Here is a 25661-nt window from a genome sequence, read left to right on the forward strand (position 1 = left end):
TTTTCTATGATTTACTATGATTTTTCAAAAATTCACCGAAAGTAAATAAAAAAAGGAAATTCAAAATCACCGATACTGTAGCAAACCCGCCGCTACTGTAGCAAAACCGCCGTTACTGTACCAAGCCGCCGCTGAAAACCGTCCAAGGGGTAAAATAGACGGTTTTGGAAAGTTCAGGGGGTAAAACAGACGGTTTCATAGTTGAGGGTGTGAAGTAGACCAAGTATGATAGGTGGGGGTCAAGTAGACTTTTTCCAAGAAAGAAACTAAGATTACAATCAAAACTCGACGGGTTACCCCCCGAAGCTATACGCCTTAGGTTGATAGCGCCCGCCTTGACCCATTGATCCGCTTTGGCCTTGATGATGCTTAGAAGATCGGGTACTATGGTCTAGGCCTCCCTGAAGCATCGGGCGATTCTCTCCTTCCATAGTTTCCAGCAGGTCAGCGCAACTAGGGAGTCCATGCCCTTCCTCTGTTGGCCCTGCCAGCTTCTTCGCATGCTCCTCCACTAGGCTAGCAGGGAACCGGCCACCGGTGGCAATGGCCGACCGAGGGTGCGGCAGATGTTGAACCACAACTCTCGTGCGTAAGGGCAACTACATAGGATGTGGTCGATTGTCTCCGGAGCCTGATCATAGAGATAGCACTCCTCTTTAGCCTCCAACCCATGCCTTGCGCGTCGATCGTTCGTCCAGTGGCGTCGCTTGAACTTAAGCCATAGGAAGATCTTCACTCTCAGTGGCGCCCATGTCTTCCATATGAGCGAATGTCCCCAGAACGGAATGGAGCCTGCGTGCAGCATCTTGTAAGCAGACTTGGCGCTGTACTTGCCATCGAGCGTCCACCTCCACGCCGTCTTGTCCGCCTGATCACTGAAAACCACGTTGGCGGTAGCTTCCCAAAGATCCAGGTACTCTGCAATTGCCACGGAGGTCATGCTTCCCCTGATCCCTTGTGTCCACTGCATATCTGTGATTCCTTGGCGAACGGTGAGCCTTGATCTTGTTCTCCTTGGGATCAGCTGCACCAAGTTTGGAGTGATGTCCGACGGCGCTGAACCCTGGAGCCACCTGTCGTCCTAGAATAGCGCAGCTGTGCCATCACCTAGGATCGTGAACGTGGATGCTCGGAAGAACTCTCTAACCTGCGGTTTTGTGCTGATCGGCAGCTCGCTCCAAGCGCGCGAGTCATCGGTCTTTTGTAGCCATAACCGGCGAGTCTGCAGTGCGTAGCCTGTCAACCTGAGATCGGTGATCCCGAGTCCTCTCAATTCCGTCGGCCTACAAACCGTGTCCCAGGCCACCATGCATTTTCCACGCACCGAAGTGTTGCCGCCAGCCCACAGGAACTTCCTACAGATGGCGTCGATCTCCTTCCTCGCCCAAGGTGGAAGGCTGTCTGCCATCATCGAATAGATCGGCACGGCTCGGAGAACCGACTTGATCCACACCAGTCTCCCGCTCCTGGCCATAAGCGATCCATGACAGGGTGGGAGCTTCCTTGCTACTGCCTCAACGATTGAATGGACTTCCGCGTTGGTAGCCTTCTTGGTGCTTAGTTGAAGCCCCAAGTAACGGATTGGGAATTTTATCAATAACCTATGATGACAACTTCTCTATATGAGCTTCGTAGCCCAACTTTTGTTCATATAACTACTATAGTGAGCAAACTTTATCATAGATTCATAGCAATTTCTTAACATCACTTTCCTAGCGCAAACTTTCTATGATATACTCTTTTATTAATGACATAACTTATATACGCACGTCTTTTGGGGAAAAAAGATCATATGCAACCTATTCAACACAAAATTTTAACATGATCTGTTCCAAATTAACAAACTTCGACCTAAAAATATGTTCAAAGTATATATTTAATTAAATTTAGAAAACTTTGACTTGATTGGTGTTTTTAGAGCGAATGCAGTACTTTACGGTAAACAGGGGCAAAAACGCAGTAGCAGTAAGAATAGGCATGTGAATTTTAATGATCTTTTTTTATACTCCCTCCATCTGAATTCCGTAGCAGTACTAGTGTCGGATACCAGAAAAGGGGTACCCCAAGCAAAAACCAAAAAACTGCTTAGACCCTAAAAACAAGAACCAATAAGACAAACGAGGTCTCAGCCAAAATCTCCGATTCGCCCGAGGCCCCCTCGCCGAGGCCCCTTCGCCCGAGGCCCCCTCGCTGAGGCCTCAGAAGAAGTACCGATTCTCCGATTCGCCCGAGGCCCCCTCGCCGAGGTCTGCGATTCTCGGATTCGCGCGAGACCGGCTCGCCACCAGCCCCGCGACCACCGCTTTGACTAGACTACTCTGGCTGGACATCACATCCAATCAAGGCGCTCAACCACTCCGACAACCACACGATGGCACAGTACAGCGAAGTGGCAGACCCGACGTCAGTCACGTCAGCGCCCTGCCATCCACGACGGGACTGTGCAGGGGTTACCGGCTACTGTGCTGCCTAAACTCCTGCACCAAGGACGAACACGACGTGGGGAGTCAGAACTAGGTTCCTGTGACCTCGGGACCAGCGGACCGACCGCTCCGCCTCGCTCGAGACCCCCGATAGGCCTCGGATGAACTGACCGAGTTCCGCCTCGCCCGAGACTCCCGGTAGGGCCTCGGGTGAACTGGCCATGCTCCGCCTCGCCCGAGGCTGGGCTCGTCCCGCAACCTCGTCGCCTCCGCCTCAAAAGTCGCTCTGGCAGGCTGTCGCGTCCAATTAATGCGCCCAGCTGCACCCACTACGTAAGCCACGATCGGCAGTGCGCCGCGACAGGAGCGACGGGACAACGGTCAAATCGCCTTTTTACCATCCCTTACTGACAATACAGGGTACCGTATCCTGTAGACGCACGTTCCGCACTGTTTCGCCTAAATCAACTACGACGATGGCCGCCAAGACCCCGCATTGCCACCTGCAAAGGCCTCGGCACAGCAGGCCTCAGCACAGTGAGTCTCGGCCTCAGCACAGCGGGTCTCGGCACAACCGACTACAGCAGCCACCAGGCCTCGGCACTTCACCAAGTCAACAAATGTACGGGAGCGCAGCATGTCGCCGGCCTTGGAGACCATACTGACTAGACACCGACGGGAACTCCCACGACGCCACGCTGCACCAGGGAGCAGAATACGTCAGCAAATAGTAGCCTTCTCATGTACTTCTGGCTTCCTCCTTGTGGCTATAAAAGGAGGTAGCCGGTACCATTTCTAAAAGAAAGGAAGAGAGAGGAACAACCCACACGGGCAATGTGCCTCACCCTGTAACCTGCACTTCTCTCCGCAGAGACTTGGGATGAACTCCCTCTCTCGCTTAGCTTGTAATCCCCTGCCACGAGCACCCCGGTGCAAGGAATACAAGAACACCCCCTCAGACTGGACGTAGGGCATTCACTGCCTGAACCAGTATAAACCTTGTGTCCCTTTGCATCACCATCCGGAATAAGGAGCACGCAGCACGAATTCACTCGTCGGTTGAGGGACCCCCGGTTCCAAAACACCGACAGTTGGCGCGCCAGGTAGGGGACTCTGCGTGTCAGCTTCGTCATCCTAACAAATTCCGGATGGCAGACCCCGTTCAACCACTACGTCTCGGCACGATAGTCTGGTTCGGAAGCCTAGAGTTCATTTCTCTAGGACATGAGTACGATATGGTACTCCTCCCACCCAGAGCCTCATCGACCGACGACGATGCCACGCACCAGCAGCCCGCGCGCAGGCGGCGCTCGGGCCAACGCTCCCGCCGCAACCGACAAGCACGGCGCCCGTGGGACCGCCTCAACATCATGCAAGACCAGGGCGACGCTCCGCGCACCGCTGGTTTCCCCCACCCGGCTGTCGGTATAGAGTCCCTGGCTGGGGACCTGTCCAGCTTAAGTCTGGGCGAAAGGGAGACGCCGATAGCACGCAGCAACGCCCCGTCAGCAAGCTCTGCCCCGCCGCCTCCTGAGGAACCGACTCCGGCGGAGCTGAACCCGGCGGTGGCCCCATCTTTGTACCCCTTCGGGTTGAGAAATGCCACCGCCACCTACTCTCTCGCCTACGCCTCCACTCACGCGGAGCCTTCGAAGCCCTCGGGAGGCCAACGTTTCGCCCTTGACTTCTCCGCCGGAACTTTGGCCTACACCCGCGCTGAGTCCTCGGAAGAGGACAAGGCGTGGGCCGGAGCAGACTTCTCAGGCCTCTGCGACCCTGAAGCCATGCGTCACTTCATGGCCGCAAGCGACTATTGCTTCGGTTACTCCGACTCCGATGACGAGGGCACTTACAATCCCACTCGTGAGTGCTTCCACGTCGGGCTCGGGATGCCAAGAGCTGGTGATGACGATGCGGGGGCAGGCAACCGTTCCCCCCACGCGAGGGGGAGGTGGCGCAACATCTCCGCACATCGGATCCCCGGCAGCGCGGAACGAGAACCCCGCCCCCGAGGGACTCCAATGCCTTGACCTAGAGCAGCTCCGTGAGCTTCAGGCCAAGGTCGAACAAGACCGGCTCCTTCTGTGGTAGCTCCGAGAGACACTCGAGCGAGAGCAGCGGGGGCATGGTGACGGCGGAGCATCCCGGCTAAGGGCTCGCGACGTCTACCACCGCATCAACGACGACGAGGGGGGTGCGCTACCCCCCACCTTCAATCACGCTGGCCAGAACATTGCCGCAGCGGCGATGCTGATCCGAACGATGCCCGAGCCATCAACCACCGAGGGGTAGCGAGCCCACGGCGTGCTCCGAGGCCTTCTTGAGACCGCCGCGGTGCAACAGGCCGAAAGCTCCGCGTCTCGACGGCGCAGAGACACCTCAAGACAGCCCTCAGTACACGACCGCCTCAGGGCCCCCTCGGTGGACGATCGCCTTCGGGCCCCCTCGGTGCACGATCGCCTCAGGGCACCCTCGGTGCACGACCGCCTCGGCGAACGGCGCGAGGCGCAAGGCGACCACAACGTGGTCATAGGACGACGACGCCGCGACCGTGATGGGGCTGCCCGAGGTTACCAAACGCACCGGGGCGGCCGCTACGACAGCGACGAGGACCGTAGTCCTTCTCCGGGACCACCCGGCCCTCGAGTCTTCAGCAAGGCTATCCGCAGCGCCCACTTCCCGGTCCGGTTTCGACAACCGGCCAACCTCTCGAAATACAGCGGCGAGACCAACCCCGAGCTGTGGCTGGCCGACTACCGCCTGGCATGTCAGCTAGGCAGTGCGGATGATGACCTGCTCATCATCCGCAACCTGCCTTTGTTCCTGTCAGACTCAGCGCGAGCCTGGCTCGAACACCTTTCCCCCATGCAGATCCACGACTGGCGAGACTTGGTAAAGGTCTTCGTCGGGAATTTCTAGGGCACGTACGCACGTCCAGGGAACTCCTGGGACCTCAAGAGTTGTCGCCAGAAGCCAGATGAGTCTCTCCGAGACTTTATCCGGCGATTCTCCAAACAATGCACTGAGCTGCCTAGCATCGGCGACTCGGAAATCGTCCAGGCATTCCTCTCTGGCACCACCTGCCGAGACCTGGTTCGGGAGTTAGGCCGGAGCATGCCAACCACGGCATCAGCACTCCTCGACATCGCGACCAGTTTCGCCTTAGGCGAAGAGGCCGTTGGGGCCATCTTCCCCAACAACAAAGGGAAACGGAGCGACGAGATCCCCGAGGCCTCGACATCCCGCCCCGCCCTGAAAAAGAAAAAGGGTCGTCAGGGGAAGCGGGAGGTCCTCGAGGCCGGCCTCATCGTGGCCGCGGACCGCAAGAACCCCCGAGGCCCAGGGCTCTTCGACGACATGCTCAAGAAACCCTGCCCTTACCATCAGGGCCCGGTGAAGCACACCCTCGAGGAGTGCACCATGCTTCGGCGTTACTACGCCAAGCTCGGACTCCCCAACGATGATGTCAAGAGAAGGGGCACGGACGATAAGGGCAACGACAAGGATGACGAATTCCCCGAGGTACACAATGTCTTCATGATTTTCGGCGGTCCCTTAGCGTGCCTCACGACGCGCCAACGAAAGAAGGAGCACCGAGAGGTCTTCTCGGTCAAGGTGGCCACTCCCCAGTACCTCAACTGGTCTCGCGAAGCAATCACCTTTGACCGGGACGACCATCCTGATCACGTCCCAAACCCCGGGCGGTACCCGCTCGTCGTTGACCCGATCGTCGGCAACACCCGACTCTCCAAGGTGCTCATGGACGGAGGCAGCGGCCTCAACATCCTCTACGCTAACACCCTGGAGATCCTGGAGCTCGACCGGTCACAACTCCGGGGCGATGCCGCGCCCTTCCACGGCATCGTTCTGGGGATGCGCCGTCGGCCCCTCGGGCGTATCGACTTGGCCGTCTGCTTTGGCTCCCCCTCCAACTACCGCAAGGAGGTCCTTACCTTCGAGGTGGTTGGGTTCAGGGGGACCTACCACGCCATCCTGGGACGTCCATGTTACGCCAAATTCATGGCGATCCCCAACTACACCTACCTTAAGCTCAAGATGCCGGGCCCCAACGGCGTCATCACTATCGAGTCCACGTACGAGCATGCATACGACTGCGACGTCGAATGCGTCGAGTACGCCAAGGCTCTCATCGAAGCTGAGACCCTCCTGGTCAACCTCGACCAGCTCGACAGTGAGGCACCAGACTCTAAGCGCCGAGCCGGGACCTTCGAGCCAGCAGAGGCTATCAAGCTCATCCCGGTCGACCCCACCTGCTCCAGCGACCGAGCACTAAGGATCAGCGCCACCCTCGACAGCAAATAGGAGGCCGTGCTCATTGACTTTCTCCGCACGAACGCCGATATTTTCGCGTGGAGTCCCTCGGACATGCCGGGCATACCGAGGGAAGTTGCCGAGCACGCCTTGAACATTCGGGCCGGCTCCAGACCAGTGAAACAGCGCCTACGCCGATTCGACGAAGAGAAGCGCAGGGCCATCGGCGAGGAGGTGCAGAAGCTTTCTGCGGCCGGATTCATCAAGGAAGTATCCCACCCGGAGTGGTTAGCTAATCCTGTGTTAGTTAAAAAGAAAAATGGAAAATGGAGGATGTGTGTAGACTACACCGGTCTAAACAAGGCATGTCCAAAAGTTCCGTTTCCATTACCTCGAATCGATCAAATCGTCGACTCCACGGCGGGGTGCGAGACCCTGTCTTTCCTTGATGCGTACTCCGGTTACCATCAGATCAAAATGAAAGAGTCCGACCAGCTCGCGACTTCTTTCATCACCCCATTTGGCCTGTACTGCTACACGACTATGCCATTCGGCCTCAGAAATGCAGGGGCCATGTACCAGCGATGCATGACCCAGGCCTTTGGCGAGCACATCGGGCGAACCATCGAAGCCTATGTGGACGACATCGTAGTCAAGTCCAGGCAGGCCAGTGACCTCATCAAAGACTTGGAGATAGCCTTCAAATGCCTCAGGGAAAATGGCATCAAGCTCAACCCTGAGAAGTGTGTCTTTGGGGTCCCCCGAGGCATGCTCTTGGGGTTCATAGTCTCGGAGCGCGGCATCGAAGCTAACCCAAAGAAGGTCTCGGCCGTGACCAACATGGGACCAATCCGAGACATCAAGGGAGTGCAGAGGGTTATGGGATGCCTTGCGGCCCTGAGTCGCTTCATCTCATGCCTTGGCGAAAAAGGTCTGCCTCTGTACCGCCTCTTGAGAAAATCTGAACGCTTTTCCTGGACCCCCGAGGCCGAAGAATCCCTCACTAAGCTCAAAGCAGTGCTCACCAATCCTCCCGTCCTAGTGCCACCAACCAAAGGCGAAGCCCTCTTACTCTACGTCGCCGCAACAACCCAAGTGGTTAGCGTGGCCATAGTGGTCGAGAGGCAGGAAGAGGGGCACGCTCTACCCGTCCAACGACCTGTTTACTTCATCAGCGAGGTGCTCTCCGAGACCAAGACACGCTACCCCCACATCCAGAAGCTGATCTATGCCATAATCTTGGCTCGATGCAAACTGCGTCACTACTTCGAGTCCCACCCGGTTACCGTGGTGTCATCTTTCCCCTTGGGAGAGATAGTCCATAACCGGGAGGCCTCGGGGAGAATTGCTAAGTGGGCCGTAGAACTCATGGGGGAAGCCCTGTCTTTCGCACCCCAAAAGGCCATCAAGTCTCAGGTCTTGGCCGATTTCGTGGCAGAATGGACCGATACCCAACTACCACCTACTCAAGTCTAGGCGGAGTACTGGACCATGTACTTCGACGGGTCTCTGATGAAGACCGGGGCAGGCGCGGGTCTGCTCTTCATCTCCCCCCTCGGGGTACATATGCGCTACGTAATCCGACTCTACTTCGCCGCTTCCAACAACGTCGCCGAGTACGAGGCCCTCGTTAACGGCCTGCAGATCGCCATCGAACTTGGGGCACGGCGCCTCGACGTTCGAGGAGATTCGCAGCTTGTCATCAATCAGGTGATGAAGGAGTCAAATTGCCATGACCCCAAGATGGAGGCATATTGCACGATGGTACGCAGCCTAGAGGACAAGTTCGATGGCCTCGAACTCAACCACATCGCATGAAAGTTCAACGAGGCCGCAGACGAACTGGCAAAGATGGCGTCGGCGCAGACCCCGGTCTCCCCGAACATCTTCGCTAGAGACCTCCACAAGCCATCCGTCGACTACGCCTCGGCGACGGAAGAGGGCCCATCGGCCGAGCCCACCACAGGGCCCGAGGCCCCCCCTGCCACCGAGACCCCGCTAGCCGAGCCCGAGGCCATGGCGATTGACGCAGAGCCTCCCAAGGCCGACCAAGGAACGGACTGGCGAGTCCCTTTCCTTGATCGCCTCGTTCGAGGAGAGCTTCCTGCGGACAGAACCGAGGCCCAACGGCTTGCACGACGAGCCAAGACTTACGTCCTCTGCAACGGCGAGTTGTATAGGCATAGCCCATCTGGTATTCTCCAACGATACATCACCACCGAGGCTGGCCAATCCCTACTTTGGGACTTGCACGTGGGAGTCTACGGGCACCACGCGGCGCCTCAGGCGCTCGTGGGTAACGCCTTCCGCCAAGGTTTCTATTGGCCAACAGCGGTGGCCGACGCCACGAAGCTAGTACGCTCCTACGAGGGATGCCAGTACTACGCTCGACAGACGCACCTCTCGGCCCAAGCCCTCCAAACCATCCCCATCACATGGCCATTCGCTGTGTGGGGGCTGGACATGGTTGGGCCTCTGCAGAAGGCACCCGGGGGCTATACCCATCTGCTGGTAGCCATCGACAAATTCTCCAAATGGATCGAGGCTCATCCGATCACTCAGATCAAATCCGAGCAAACGGTGCTGTTCTTTACGGATATCATCCACAGGTTCGGAATCACAAATACCATCATCACCGATAATGGGACGCAATTCACCGGCCACAAGTTCCTGACATTCTACGACGACTGCCACATCCGTGTGGCCTGGTCGGCCGTAGGACATCCCAGGACAAACGGCCAAGTAGAACGTGCAAACGGCATGATCCTACAAGGTCTCAAACCTAGGATACACAACCGGTTGAAGAAATTTGGCAAGAAATGGCTTGCCGAACTCCCATCGGTCATTTGGAGCCTGAGGAATACGCCGAGCCGAGCCACGGGATTTACACCGTTCTTCCTGGTCTATGGGGCCGAGGCCATCCTCCCCACTGACCTAGAGTATGGTTCCCCGAGACTACAGGCCTACAACGAGCAAAGCAACCGCACTGCCCACGAAGATGCCCTCGACCAACTGGAGGAAGCCCGAGACGTCGCGCTACTACACTCGGCAAAATACCAACAAGCCCTACAACGCTACCAAGCCCGGCACATTCGGAGCCGAGACCTGAAGGTGGGCGACCTGGTGTTGAAGCTGAGGCAGAGCAATAAGGGCCGTCATAAGCTGACCCCGCCATGGGAAGGGCCGTACATCGTCGCCCAAGTACTGAAGCCCGGAACCTACAAGCTAGCCAACGAGAAGGGCGAAATCTTCACCAACGCTTGGAACATAGAATAGCTACGTCGTTTCTACCCTTAAATTTCTAAACGTTGTTTACATTGTTTCTCGAAATACAATAAAGAAGCGTTCTTAGTTGTTATAATCTTTCGAGGAGCCCCCTTATAGACAAGTCGATTGTATAGAGCCTAAGGACCGTATGATCGTCTCAAAGGCGAAAAGGCCGGCCGAGCCGTGAGAACGGCCTACGCCTCCGGGCTACGGCAGCTCCCTCACCACCTTTTCACCCAAAGGACAGCTTAGGCTCCGAGGAAGTTCTGTGCAGAGAGCTTGTCTATCAATAGGGGCTCGACGTCACAATAGCGCTATAAGGGAGACTCGGCTCTGCCTCTGCAAAGCTGAGCCTCCCTCGGGGGCTAAAAAGGGGGAACCCCCTAAGTCCCAAACACCGTTTGTTAATGGTCTTTCAAAAAATTTCTACGCCAAACTCTCTCGCGCTCCGACGGGACCTTCACAAGAAACCCAAAGACCAAAAGCTTGTCTCGAGGCCAAAGGGCCGGTCGAGTCATGAGAACGGCCTACGCCTCTGGGCTACGGCAGCTCCCTCACCACCCTTCGCCAAATGATGGCTTAGGTTCCGAGGAATTTCTTTGCGGGTTCCCAAGATCGAGACAGAGGGCACAGGCTCGGAAGTAGAACAGAAAACGGTTAAAAGGCGCACATACGCAAATACTTTAAAGGCCTCGACGGCCACAAAAACGTCATGGTATGGCAACTAACTCAATCCGGTTACATGGCCCCTTTTGGCCCAGGTCAAAGCTCAAGGATCGGCGGCCGGCGCGGGAGGGACCACCTCTTCTTCAAATAGACCGGCCAGCGCTGTGCCAGGTGCCTCGGCCGCCTCCAACAGCTTCACGACCTCTGCATCAGCCTCCTCGTCATCTTCTGGCAACACGTAGCCGTCGCTGACAGCCTCGAGGTTGATGGCGTAGTGCAAGGAGACGACGGCCAGGGCGCGCTTGACACCCGTGTGCAACGCCCCCCGGAGCCTCTCGTGGACGCGGCCGCTCAACGCAATCAGGCGGCTCCCAAGGGAGCTAGCTGATTGGACCCCCTCGACGTCCAGGGCCTCACAGGCGGTACGGACAGCGCTGCGCAGCGCCTCGTGCTCCCGGACCTCAACATCCAGCGCCGCTTGCGCTGCGATGGAGGCCTCAGCCGCCTAGGAGGCCTCTTTCTCCAGATCTACGTCGTGACGAGGGGTCAGGAGTCAAACGCGAACCAGAACAAAAAGAACAAGGAGCACGGTTCAGCGGAACTTACCCTCAGCCTTGCTCTTCCAGTCTAAGGCCTCGACCTGAGAGGCCTCGGCCGCCTTGGTAGCCTCTGCCAAGGCGACTTTCGTCAGCTGATGCTCGCTCTGCTCCGCACCCAGCTGCCCGGCTGTGGCCTTGGCAGAGGCCGTCGCTTCTTGGGCCCGAGACCTGAAGGAGTCCCACTCCTCCTCCAGTTCCTTGATCTTCGCCACCAGAGGGGCAGACTGCTCCTTAGCCGTGGCCAACTCGGCCTGAATGTCAGCACAACGAAGGCGGAGGTCCTCCACTTCTGCACTTCACGCCGACAAAAGCCCCTGGGCATCGGCAAGCAGGCCCTTCTGCCGCCGGAGCTGGTCCCAGATATCCCTCTCCCTTCGTAGGAAACACCGATTTCCCAAGGGACCGGGTCTCGAGCTCCTAAAAAGGCAAAAAACGCACGTCAAATACTGCGAGGGGGCTCGGAGAGAAAACAACGCGGCACGAGAGAGGAAAGTACTTACCTGGGTGACACCGGGCAAGTCCCCTTCCATAATAGTCATCGCTGTCTGCAGCGACTACACTGCCAGTTGGCGGTACTGCTCGAGGGTATCCCATCGCCCCCCCTCTGCGATATCTTCAAGGGTGAACACGGGCTCCCCCTCAGGGTCAGCCCGGTTCTGCCAGAAAACACGCGGGAAGTTCCACCCACGCGGCTCGGGCCTCGGCGGGATCTGGGACTGGCTGCTCCGTGGTACTGGCCGCCTCGACGTCCACCGCCTCCTTCCCATGGGAGGAATCATCAGACGAGATTGTCTGAACCAGGGGCGGCGCCAAAACTTGCTCCGTCTCCATCTCCATCGCCTCGGCCTCGACGGACCCGGGGGCTCTGGCCTCCGCCATCTCTACCTCGGTGGCCCCGGCGTCCACCGCCCTGACTTCGGAGGTCTTGGGGGCTCCGGCCTCACCCTCAATGGCCTCGGCAATGGTGGACGCCCCAGCCTCCTTCGCCCCAAGACCCACGACATCGCGGGGCGTGGGCACCTCCTCCTCCACTCGCTCTGCGGCCGCCTCGGCACCCTTTTCCTGGGCAGCCACCTCCTCCGAAACGGCCCTGCTAGACGCCGCGCCACGCTGCACGCTAGCCTGCGCCTCCGCTGCCTGATGGGCGGAGGAGCTAACGTTCACCTTGAGCGCCATACGGGGCGCCAAGGCAGGATCTTCCACCAGATGCTTCTGGCTGGAAGCAAAGACACTCCCAAGGTCAGCATGCGACCAAGGGGCAAACAAGAAGTACTACGGACTCCACCAGAAAAAGACGCTTACCGCGAACGGGGATGCAGCCGCTTCGGCACCGCCAGCCTCCTCTGCAACAGCAGCGGTGGCAGCAGCAGCACGGCCTCTGTGTCCACCGGTGCTAGCCGGCCTCCGCCGGACCCCGGCACCCTCCTCGACCCTTCGTGGAGACAATGGGGTCGCCCCCACCGTCGCTCGCTCCACCTCCACCGTCGAGCCCATCGGGCTGACGGCACGCTCCTCCGACACCCGCGCCTCGGGCGTGTCGGCCTCGGCCCCAGGACAGGCCGCCACCGGCCCCGGGACACCTCCTCCTCCTAGGAGCATCAGGCTCCTTGCCAGTGCCCCGGGCACCATCTCCCTAATGTCGGGAAGGTGTTCCAGGCAAGCCGTCCCCACCTCGCGCCCGCCGCCGTCGCCCGAAGAATCTGACACCGACGACGAGGGAGACGGCTCCAACGGGAGATCGTCGAGCTTCTGACGCCGGCGACGGGCATCCAGCTTTTCGCGCGCGAGGAGCTTCTTCGTGCGCTTCGCCTCCTTGGCATCTTTCTTCTTCTTCTGCTCCTCGGCGCGCGCCCTGTTCACGGCTCGCCGCCGGGCGTCCTCGGGAACGGGCGGCGGGGAGTCTCGCACGTTTCTTATCCCCTGTGGGAACGACGAAGTAAGACAACAGACAAAAAAGGCGAAAAACAAGAAGGCCACGAAAGCCTCGGCAACATCCAACTTACCAGTGAAATGTGCCCCCGCGACGGGCGCATCGGGAACGGCATCAAATCGCCAATCTTTGGCTTCCCGTCTACCGCCTCTCTCACCCGACGCAGGGTCTCGTCGTCGGTAAGGGCGAAGGCGAACATCTTGATACCGGCGATCGGATCGCTCGGGGTCATCTCGAACAGCCGCCGCCGCCGAGCCATCAGCGGCAGCACCCTCCGGCGGTGAAAAGCCGCCACGACCACGGCCGCCGAAAGGCCGCGGTCACGCAGCTTCCCCAAGGCCCTCAAGAGCGGTTCCAGCCTAGGCTGATCGACCTTGATGACGCCGTATCCCCATTTCTCTGGCTGACTCTCTACAACCCGCCCGGTATAGGGGGGAAGTCCTCCGTCGTCGTTGCGGAGGTAGAACCAGCTGTCATACCAACGACGGTTGGACGATGACAGCTGGGCCGGGACGTAGAGGGACTGCCGGTCTTGGCGCACCTGAAGAGTGCAGCCGCCGGCCCTCAGCACCTTCCGAGCCCCCTTTGTTCCCCCCGGCTTGGTGGTGAACGTCGCTCGGAACAAGTGGAGCCACAGCTCCCAGTGGGGAGCGATCCCCAAGTACCCCTCGCAGACGGCGACGAAGATGGCCGCCTGCGCGATGGAGTTGGGGCTGAAGTTGTGAAGCTCCACGCCATAGTAGTACGGGAGCGCCCGCATGAACTGATCCACTGGCAACCCGAGGCCTCGCTCGTGGAAGACGACGAAGCTCACCACGTAGCCGTCACGCGGCCTCAGCTCCGACTCGTTCCCTAGAGCGATCCACTCTGGCTCGTTGGGGTCGGTGATCGGGCGAAGGAGACCGGCCTCCACGAGCGACTGCAGCTTCTCCTCGGTGACGTCAGACCGCTCCCAGGGATCCACCGGGAGGATGACGGGACCACCAGCCATTGAGCGGTGGAGGACACTGCTACGGCGGTAATCTCTCTCTCTCTTTCTTTCAGTCTCTCTCTCTCGCCCTTCTCCTCCTCGACGCTCTATGCTCTCAGCAACGGCACGGAGGCAGCGAAAGCGAATGTGGAAAAGGTAAGGAGGGGGGGGGGGGGGGGCGAGGCTCTTTGTGTATTTATGCGGGGACGAGACGAAACCACCGAGCGACGAAATCGGGGAAGTTTCCCTCAGATCCAGTGCATATAATCCAGATCCGATTTCTCCGCCCACGCGCCCACTTTCTCCACATTTAATCGTGCGGACAGTTATGTCCCATCCACTGACACCACGTCGCGCAGCAACGGCACCTCCCGAGAAGATCGCCTCAAAAGCCACGCCGACCATTGTCAGCCGATGAAAGGGGAATACCCCCAGGCGATTCCTTCCGAGCTAAGGAACTGGGCGCCGAGCCCGCTACGGTCCAGAGGTTCGAAGGCTGGGCCATCCAAGGCCTCGACAGCCGCCTCAGGGCAATAGAGTCAGGGACAACTATGGGCGAGCCCGTACATGGCCGAGGCCCAGGCAAGCGATCGCTTGGGATGCCCTAAGTCATGTCCGAGACTAGCAGGAGTTCTCTAAAGGGGATCCCATCGAGGGAGGCACCGAGCCCCCAGGGCCAACCGAACGGCCCTGGCACCCGCTAGAGAAGCCCTCTGGTACTTTTTGGAGTGCGTCTCTTGACCACTAGCCGACCCCTAACGAATGGGGCACGGGCCTTCACTCGGACTTACCCGATAACAGCTCACCGGAAGTGTCACTGCTCGAGCCCACCGAGGGTAGCCTGACACATTCCACCCCTCCTTCCAAACGAAAAGGATGCGCGAGGGTCGTATAAAAAGCCAGGGGAACCCCTGACCGCCCTCTCACTCCGTGCGGAGGCTCGGGGGCTCTCCCTGCAACCTTGCCGAGACCCAGTGACTTATGCTCGCACGCGAAGGGCTCGGCAAACAACCCCTCCTTCCGAACGAAAAGGATGCGCGAGGGTCGTATAAAAAGCCAGGGGAACCCCTGACCGCCCTCTCGCTCCGTGCGGAGGCTCGGGGGCTCTCCCTGCAACCTTGCCGAGACCCAGCGACTTATGCTCGCACGCGAAGGGCTCGGCAAACAACCCCTCCTTCCGAACGAAAAGGATGCGCGAGGGTCGTATAAAAAGCCAGGGGAACCCCTGACCGCCCTCTCGCTCCGTGCGGAGGCTCGGGGGCTCTCCCTGCAACCTTGCCGAGACCCAGCGACTTATGCTCGCACGAGAAGGGCTCGGCAAACAACCCCTCCTTCCGAGCGAAAAGGATGCGCGAGGGTCGTCTAAAAAGCCAGGGGAACTCCTGATCGCCCTTTCGCTACGGGCGGAGGCTCGGGGGCTCTTCCTGCAACCTTGCCGAGACCCCAGCGGCCTAGGCTCGCACAACCCGAACTAAAAACAAACAACCCAGACTCGCTCTCGTAGGTCTGACGAACGCGATAAAGCACCTTGCTCAACGAAGAAAAAAGCCCCTGGAAGAATGAATTCACTCCTCCAGAGCCTCGGGGGCTACACCCGGCGGGTGCGCTCGCGCGCACCCACCGGAACCACGAGTACAAAACAAATCCAAAAAAAAACCACTGAGGAACAAAATCTATAAAAAACCTCAGGTAGAGTGCCTCACACTCCCACCCGAGGCTCGGGGGCTACTGTCGGATACCAGAAAAAGGGGTACCACAAGCAAAAACCAAAAAACTGCTTAGACCCTAAAAACAAGAACCAATAAGACAAATGAGGTCTCAGCCAAAATCTCCAATTCGCCCGAGGCCCCCTCGCCGAGGCCCCTTCGCCCGAGGCCCCCTCGCCGAGGCCTCAGAAGAAGTACCGATTCTCCGATTCGCCCGAGGCCCCCTCGCCGAGGTCTGCGATTCTCCGATTCGCGCGAGACCGGCTCGCCACCAGCCCCGCGACCACCGCTTTGACTAGACTACTCTGGCTGGACATCACATCCAATCAAGGCGCTCAACCACTCCGACAACCACACGACGGCACAGTACAGCGAAGTGGCAGACCCGACGTCAGTCACGTCAGCGCCCTGCCATCCACGATGGGACTGTGCAGGGGTTACCGGCTACTGTGCTGCCTAAACTCCTGCACCAAGGACGAACACGACGTGGGGAGTCAGAACTGGGTTCCTGTGACCTCGGGACCAGCGGACCGACCGCTCCGCCTCGCTCGAGACCCCCGATAGGCCTCGGATGAACTGACCGAGTTCCGCCTCGCCCGAGACTCCCGGTAGGGCCTCGGGTGAACTGGCCATGCTCCGCCTCGCCCGAGGCTGGGCTCGTCCCGCAACCTCGTCGCCTCCGCCTCAAAAGTCGCTCTGGCAGGCTGTCGCGTCCAATTAATGCGCCCAGCTGCACCCACTACGTAAGCCACGATCGGTAGTGCGCCGCGACAGGAGCGACGGGACAATGGTCAAATCGTCTTTTTACCATCCCTTACTGACAATACAGGGTACCGTATCCTGTAGACGCACGTTCCGCACTGTTTCGCCTAAATCAACTACGACGATGGCCGCCAAGACCCCGCATTGCCACCTGCAAAGGCCTCGGCACAGCAGGCCTCAGCACAGCGAGTCTCGGCCTCAGCACAGCGGGTCTCAGCACAACCGACTACCGCAGCCACCAGGCCTCGGCACTTCACCAAGTCAACAAATGTACGGGAGCGCAGCATGTCGCCGGCCTTGGAGACCATACCGACTAGACACCGACGGGAACTCCCACGACGCCACGCTGCTCCAGGAAGCAGAATACGTCAGCAAATAGTAGCCTTCTCATGTACTTCTGGCTTCCTCCTTGTAGCTATAAAAGGAGGTAGCCGGTACCATTTCTAAAATAAAGGAAGAGAGAGGAACAACCCACACGGGTAATGTGCCTCACCCTGTAACCTGCACTTCTCTCCGCAGAGACTTGGGACGAACTCCTTCTCTCGCTTAGCTTGTAATCCCCTGCCACGAGCACCCGGTGCAAGGAATACAAGAACACCCCCTCAGACTGGACGTAGGGCATTCACTGCCTGAACCAGTATAAACCTTGTGTCTCTTTGCATCACCATCCGGAATAAGGAGCACGCAGCACGAATTCACTCGTCGGTTGAGGGATCCCGGTTCCAAAACACGGACAACTAGTACAGAGTATACTAGGCATGTGAATTTCGAGAAAAATCTGCAAAATCTCAATCGGCGACGAGACGGAGGAGATGTGATTGGGACGGACGGGGCCAGCTTCCTCGTGGCCGACATGAATAAAGAGCCCTGCCAGCCGTCGTGTCCGCTGGGCTCGCCACAGCCCCAACGTCGAAGTCCCATCCGCGGACACGCCTACACGCCCCTCCGCACCGCATAAGCCGCACACAGGCGCGAGGTGGATGGATTGGTCCCTGACTGCCTTATTGGCCAGTGGCTGGCATCTCCGTATCGTCGGGCTGGACGCCTGGACGGCTGGTCATGGCCAAAATGACTATTGTACCCCTTCGACCGTGCCCAGTTACTCTGCCTCCGGGCCCTTGCCGGCTCTCTGATCCGTCTGGTACCCTGGTTGGTCTTGTTCGTTCATTAAAAGGTGAGAGGTCCCGACTCTGCCCGTCGCAATCTCGGCTGATAGCCATCATCAACGAAGAAATACGGATCCTACATACGCTAGGCCGCTGTGTGGGCAACTATAGCTAAGCTAGTTACACCATTGACCTTCAGCCTGTTCGTTTCGTCGTAAACGATCATTAATTATTTACTGCTAGCTGGTTTGATATGAAAGAAAAATACTGTTCCAGCATGATGAGATGCAGTGCAGTAGTAAATGCTTTCTTCATTTCTCGGCTGATCCTTTTTGCGCTTCCGCGACGTGCGTGAACTCGCTCGGCGTCGGCGAACAACACACGGCTCCCCGCGCGGCGACGGCAGCCGACGCCGCCGGTCCAGCCAGACAGCAAGAGGACACGCCCTGGCACGGCCACGCAGCCAGGCGCGTCGCGCTGCGTGCGGCGTGCGTACGTGACGCCAAGTTGGCTATAAAATAACTTATTCGGTAGCCACTTTAAGTTATGATAATTACTATGTTAATTTATGAGATTATAATAACTCTTTAATAAGTGGTTTACTATAATGTTATGATAAATATTCTCATGTGTTATAGTAATCCAACTATCGCGTGTGTATATATATATATATATATATATATATATATATATATATATATATATATATATATATATATGAGACGGCCAGACCCGCCGGACCCCGGCCGCGTTTACGTCGGCGGGCCTTGGCCCTTGGTCGGGGGCTCGGCGGTGCCTGGCAGATCCGTGGCCGCGGCCGCGCGACGCGTGTTCGCTGCATGCGCGCGCGCGCACACGGCCGTCCCCGTCCGGGTACGGGACTGGAGCGAGTCCCGATTCGATAGGCGTTGGCGTGGCGTGGGTAGGAAACCGCTGGCCTCAGGCTGTGGCTGTCCTGTTCTTGTTCATCGCTTCAATGCGGCGCGTTATGGTACGGTTGGCTGGTTGCCAACTTTGGGCGCCGGTGCCGGTATCGCCATGGTACCATGCATCGCAATTCACATAGGGGAACGGACGGACCCACCCCGGCTCGCATCTGCGTCGGAAAGCGGAGACACCGGTACGTGGGGGCGACGAGCTCGATCTCGATCGACCGGGGTCAAAGCTCCCTAGTGTAAACCGCAAGCAGAGCCACTGTTTGTTTGGGTTTGATTGACTGATAAGTTATAACTAAAAAAATTTAAAAAAATACGGTTTATAAGCCAAACAAACCTAAACGAGCATGTCGTCCGTCCGTGTCCCGTGTCCGTGTGTGTGGAAGCGAGAACTTTTGGCCGCGGCCGGGGCCTGCGTCTTTGTCCAAGGCACGCATGCACGCGGCGCGACCGCCACCGGCAAGTTGCAATAACGCCGTGATCATTGGTTTGCCGGAGAAATTCCAAACGAACGAACGTGCGCCCATCTCCCGTGACTTGATGTTTCCTATTCAAACGCATCTAGTACTAGAGTGTAGGCGTCTGCCTCAAGCGACCCTTTCACGTCTAGACGTAGTCAAATCTGCATTGCCATTTGCCGATAAAAATATACTCCTATTACGTACAGTACTCCGCCGCGACACCGACAGTACACGGTACTGCAGCGAGAGTGTACATGTACAGTTGCCACGCTTGGCGCATGCCACTTGGCACCGCCGCCCATACGGAAACGGAATAGAGTTTAAATTTCCTCAATTGCATACACACACGCCCTCGACCTGCTCGACACTGGAGCCTGGATGGAGCCGCCCGGCCCGGGTGTAGCTCCCTCTGCGTTTGGCCCCTTGCGTCTCGATCAGGCTGGCACGTGCGTCCGGTCCGGGCGACAACATTCTGATGGGCGGGAGTAGTTTACACGCGACCAGCGAAGAGAAGCGTGCCGCTAATTTGCTCGTAATAACCGCTGCTTACTACTCTACGGACTACGGCTCGTGTGAAAGGCTGTGCAGCGCGAAGTGGCGGTGAGCGCGGCCACGCGCCTCGGGTTTCCTGCGCGCGTCGTCGTCGTCGTGGCTTGCAAACCACGCCGCCCTCGCCTCGCAGTCTCGCAGTCGCAGGCAGACCGCAGCGCTCCTAGTCCTAGCCGCTAGCGTCTTGGGCTCGCCACGCCGTTTGGATGGATCGGCGGTTAGCTTAATCCGACACCGAAACCTACGTCCTCTCCATCATTCCGATGGCGCTGGCGCACGCGCGGCCCCATGCACATGTCCGCGCCTTGTGTATACTCCGTCTATCCAAATTATCTGTCGCTTTTAATTTCCGTGCCATAAGTTTAACTCTATTTATAAAAAATACGTGCAATATTTATATCTCTAAATAAATTTATTAAAAAACTAGATTCAAAGATCTTTTTCAATAATATTAATTATTTATCATAAATATTAATATTTTTTAATATGTATTTTGTCAAAGTTATTTTTCAGAAACGAAAACCACACATATTTGGAACGGAGGGAGTACCTCCCACTACCGCACCCGCACGCATGCATGGGAACCCGGCCACCCGGGTTTCTCCTCTCCGCGCAGCTGGGACCTGCTCAGAGTACGTACGTGTACATACACCCGCCCGGGACCTGCTCAGTGCAGTGTCTCTACAACTACAGAGATGGCGGATGTGTTACTTAAGGCACGTACCAACATTTGTCCGCAGCAATTACTCCTGCATAAGTACCCAATGCAAGTGCCAAATGGGCTTTACGTGCTGACTGAGCTGCTGCTGCAGGAGCTGGTGGCAAGGGAGGGGGCTGGGAGCCTGGGACTGAGAAGATGACGAGAGAGAGAGATGCCCTGCACCGCTGGTCCGCTGCACGTACAGAAAGGCGCTTGGAAATGGGAAGCTGGAACTGGAAGCGGCCGCACCCGGCAGCCGCATCACTAGTAAAATGGCCCTAGCAGCGTGTCTTTTCTGCGACTCACTAGTAAAATTCGCTAGCTAGGCACAAGGCATGGGTCTCCTCGATCTAGCTTGTACGGTGACACTGTGATCGCCTGTGCTGTCTTTGGCATGCATGGTCCGCATGCATAGCATAGTTCTACTATATACTATAATTATAAGAGATACTAATATGGTTCCGTGGGATACTATCCTTTGGGTCCTGCAGTGTTTGGGTTAATTACGAACTTACGATCGATATGCCCAACACGCCAGTGACACATATACAGTACCATTGATTGATATGTAGATGCAGCCTGTGGAGTCGTGGACCCATATATCAGTGACACATTGGTGAAGTACGTTCCAGCAAACAGAATGTCAAGTTTTGAAATTATCCTGTGATTGTTAATTAAGTGAGAAACCTGATGGAGCTCACATCAGTTCAGAATTCGTTTTGCAACAGCTTTGGGAATTGCACCCCCAAAGTAGCCAATCAAAACAGTTTTTAAAAATACCCCGCAAATTTAATTAACCACAGGACATGCATCTCCATGTACACATACAATGCGTTGCAGATCTCGAGTTCACGGTTCTGTCCATGCATGTTATGTATAAAATTTAGGGACAGTTTGAGAGCTTTCACGCGAGACATACTTTACACCAAACAGCGAGCCTACCAGCAGGGGTGAGTGAGTGTTGATGCACGACATGACTAGAGAAGAAAATAACAAAAGAGAAGTCCTGCTTACAGGACTGGATGGGGGAACCCAACGGATGCTGCCGGGCTTCTTGTTTACCCGCTCCGAGGAAGCTAGACATGCATGCCAGCAACGTAACCACAAGCTAGCTAATCCGTTGTTTAGAGCTAGCTTAGCAGGGATAACATCGATAACAGCGCTTCAGGAGACGAAAAATTGTAAAGCTATCTTTGCGCATTTGTTGAGGGATCGACACAACTTGCTTTCCAATATCGATCCAGTGCATCGTCATCACATATTACTGTGCCCAAACTTCGCATCGTCAGAACGTGCGACTGCACACGTACACTGCGTGATGTGGTGAAAAACGCTAACCGACACACAACTTGCTTTCAAAGTCGTCGTAATGAATCTGAATCGCGGATGACAACCATGAGTGACATAAAATAAATAAAAAAAACATATATATAGCGTGTGTATGAGCTCATCCGAATCTGATCCCAACAATTCTAACCTTTGACCAGTTGATCCAAGCAGACACTACTAGAGTGCCTCTCTCATATACTATGTTATGAACTCCATCATTGTACTTTGCATGGCCAGCACAGCATGCTCGCTGATTTCTGAAAGCTCATCAAATCATCAAACAACTGATGGGAATGAACTCGTTGGCGATCAAACAAAAAGGGGTGAAGCTAGCTGTCAGTAGTGCGCAGCAGGCACGCTATAGCTAGTCAGCCTATTCGCTGGTTGATTTCTGGATTAATAAGTCCGGCTGGCGCTAGTTTGTTATAAGAGAAAATACTATACCATGGCTGATAAGTTCTGGCTGAAACCAACAAGCAAACAGGCTGAGCAGCACACACAAGCTGCATAAAATCTCAACGGCCCCAGCGAAAATGGGTAACCGCCGGTCTTTGGCTCATCTCCAGCGCACGCAAGCCCTAGGTAGGCGGTACTAATAGCCAGGATTAAGACATGATTGTAGGCGGTGCCAACGCACCCCTTTTTAACCCTACTTTGGGAGCCCCCTAGCCCGTTGGCCGTGGAATGATGTGTGCCTCGCCTCACATGGGGAGGGGATGGGAATCTCGGCTTGTTTACACGGGGACGCGTGCCGCGCGCACCTCCTCCTCTGTCCTCTCACGGTCGGTCGCCCTCGCACCCTCTCTCTCTCGCGCGCGCGCGGTCGCGCCTTCCTTTCCTTCTTCCTACGTGGTCCCCGCGGGCGGGGTTGGGATTTGTGCAGCAAAGCGGCAATTGACTAGAGGACAGTAGTACACCGCTCCATGAGTGCGAGGCCGCCGGTAAAATAATGCCGCTTGGAGGAACTTTACTGCTCCGGCTTCTATCTTATGTGGGCCCACCAATAGTATACCAGTAACCGTAGACTTGGGCACCAACTACGTATGATGCCGTATGTATTGTTTCCTTCCTTTCTTAGTACTAGTACTCGTGACGTAAACCGTAGACTTCTTCTAGTGGATGGAGGAGATAATCTCCATCTCCTGTGCCCTTTTTCTATTTCGACGAGTGACGGAGGCAGCTAGCGGGCCCTGTTTGCTTAAACTTATCAGCCGGCTTATCAGCTACTACAGTATTTTTCTATCATAATAAAATAGTTTCAACCGGCTTATCATCTGGCTTATGCAGCCGAACAGAGCCATACGGCTTTCGCTTTCTTAGTAGCCGATCCATAGGATCCAAGGGAGCGGCACGTGCAGCACGACACCGTGCAGTGCGTTTCGCGCACCGGCCGACGCAAAGGATATCCGAATCCACCAGCTATACAGCTAGTCTGAAAGTACTCGACATTTTACGATCTCTATCTCTATCTACTACAAGCCTACAAGGGGTGGCGTAAAAACCTCGCTCATAGCACGGTCACCATAGTTGGGGTTAGGTTTAGCATTAGACGACCGAGGGCAAGGGAGACATCTCCCTAGGTACTTGCATTAAGGAAAACATTTCTCAATGTGCCATCGTGCTTCTCCATACGTACATTAGTTTACCGTGGGTGTTGCCTTGAGAACACAACACTAAAGAATCCTATTAAGACTTAGCTAAGCTAACAGAGATATAAATTAGGATGATGCTGATGTACGAGCTCCAGATTTTTTTTTATGTTTGATTGATCCGTCACCCGCACTACTACAAAAACGATTTGTGGCAACGCCTCTCTTTCTTTATAGGGGCGGCTCTATATTGAACCGCCCCTACAAATGGTTGCAAAATGAGCCGTCCTTACAAATGGATTTGTAGGGACGGCCGGTGTTATCAGCCACCCCTACAAATGGCCCAATTTGTATGGGCGGCTCTATATCAAGGTGTCCCTATAAATCAGATTTGTAGGGACGGCTCAATATTGAACTGCTCCTACAAATAGACGCCGAGTATTAAAAATTAAGCACTAAAATTCAAATTTTGTAAATGACCTCGAATGGAGAAACAACCAAAATAAAAGTTGTAGATCTCGAAATGTTATGAAACTTTGTAGTTGACAACTTTTTGATTTGAAATCATCTTGTCAAGGAAAACTACGTTTGAATTTCTAAAAATTTGAAATTTTATTTTTTAAACGATCTCAGATGGACAAACAGTAAAAATGAAAGTTGTAGATCTTGAAAAGTTATGAAACTTTGTAGTTGATAACTTTCTCATTTGAAATCATCTTGTCATAGAAAACTACGTTCGAATTTCTCAAATTTGAAATTCAAATTTTATAAGTGACCTTCGATGGAGAAACTTCCAAAATGAAAGTTGTAGATCTCGAAAAGTTATAAAACTTTGTAGTTGACAACTTTTTCATTTGAATTACTTTAGGGCCTCAAACAATCAATTTATGCCCAGTTTTGTATAATATGTGGAGAACCAAAATAGATTGTAGACACAAGTGATCGTGAGATGTAGTGGTAGAGGAGTTTGCGCCTGAGGGAGAAGTTGCGGGTTCGAATCCTAAAATTGTGAAAAAATGCTGGAACCAAAGAGTGGATGTGTGGCTACCGGTAGGAACCTTCTCGGATTAAAAAAATTGCTATTGTTTTGTCTTTTTTTTTTCTTGATTTCTGAAAATTGATTTACAGGGACGACTCAATATTCAGCCACCCCTACTATATGACATAGTGCAGTACGATCAAAATCTGGTGGATCTGGTTCCTCTTCCTACTTGCCTGCTCTCCGACTCCATGCATGCATATTGTCCGCTCGCTCGGGCCGACCGGTTCAAGCACGCCGTCTTGCTTATTCTTCTCATGCTTGCGCCTCCACCTCCTCTTGTCCCCGCTCCCCGGTGGAATCCTCGCCGATGAGTCCACAGCCACAGCTCTACTAACGCCGAACCCACCTCCGTAGCCCTAGAACACAAATGAGGCATTTAGTTTAAGAAATTAGTTGATCCATCAGATTATCATACCCCAAATGATTATTGCTCGGGAATGTAATCATTCTCGGTAATTACTAAAGCACTCTTTTCTTTGCAAAAAATGTGTGTTGATTTATATATAATTACCTTATTCCCCACACAATCTTATAATATGCATGGGCATGAAAAATGGGTTGGTTCCCTAAAAAAATCATAAGATGGTAACTGATGATACACAACATAATCCAGAATAGAGTGAGTCTTTAAACTAAGTACCTCTAGTATTCTCGCACGTCTCCTAAACCCAGCGCCAAAACCTAGACGCACACAAACTTCTCTCTTCGTCCTAACATATAAAAAGATTTTCATTTTTATAACTAAAACTGTATTGAGATTAACCAAGTTTATAAATAATATTATTAATACCTACCGTAAACATTATTGTTGTTTTATATGAACTTGGTCAGACTTACAAATTTGAACTATTCGATCTTGACCAACTCAACCTGAAATGAGAAAAAAAATTGTAATAAATTATAAAAATATATTTCATTAATTCTCTAATGACACTAATTTGGTATTGTAAACATTATTGTTGTTTTATATGAACTTGGTCAGACTTACAAATTTGAACTATTCGATCTTGACCAACTCAACCTGAAATGAGAAAAAAAAAATTAGTTCTTTAAATTTGAATGAGAGGATGACGGTTCAAAATAAGTTGCGGAACATGCCAGAAAAATCGACAGGGCTTGCGGGCAAGCCCACAGGCCCCAGTCGACCGGGTGTCACCAAAGCAGGCCATTTTAGTGGGCCGCGTCTGTCTGATTCACGTCGTCATCCAGCTGGCTCATCGGTCGGCCCAGGTAAAACCACTGATCCGCAGCCAGCACCTACTCGAAAAACGATGCGCCAAGGCAGCGCCACGCGGCCTCCCCACCGCGCACCAGGAGCCACTAGCTCGCTCCGTCGCTCTCTCTCACGCGCGCGC

At 55.2% G+C, this 25661-nt stretch overlaps 1 protein-coding gene across 1 annotated transcript; it reads left to right on the top strand.

Moving 5' to 3' along the window:
- The first annotated feature begins 8186 nt into the window (after window positions 1-8186).
- Window positions 8187-8513, top strand: LOC136536179 (uncharacterized). Its single transcript, XM_066528558.1, has one exon. It carries the CDS (start codon window positions 8187-8189, stop codon window positions 8511-8513), a length of 327 nt encoding a protein of 108 aa, XP_066384655.1.
- Window positions 8514-25661: the final 17148 nt, after the last annotated feature.

Source organism: Miscanthus floridulus, chromosome 2 (assembly GCF_019320115.1).
Source record: "Miscanthus floridulus cultivar M001 chromosome 2, ASM1932011v1, whole genome shotgun sequence".
Lineage (NCBI taxonomy): Eukaryota > Viridiplantae > Streptophyta > Magnoliopsida > Poales > Poaceae > Miscanthus > Miscanthus floridulus.

Coding starts and splice junctions, on each gene's coding strand:
- LOC136536179 (XM_066528558.1), top strand. CDS start 8,187: ATGTACTTCGACGGGTCTCTGATGAAGACCGGGGCAGGCGCGGGTCTG.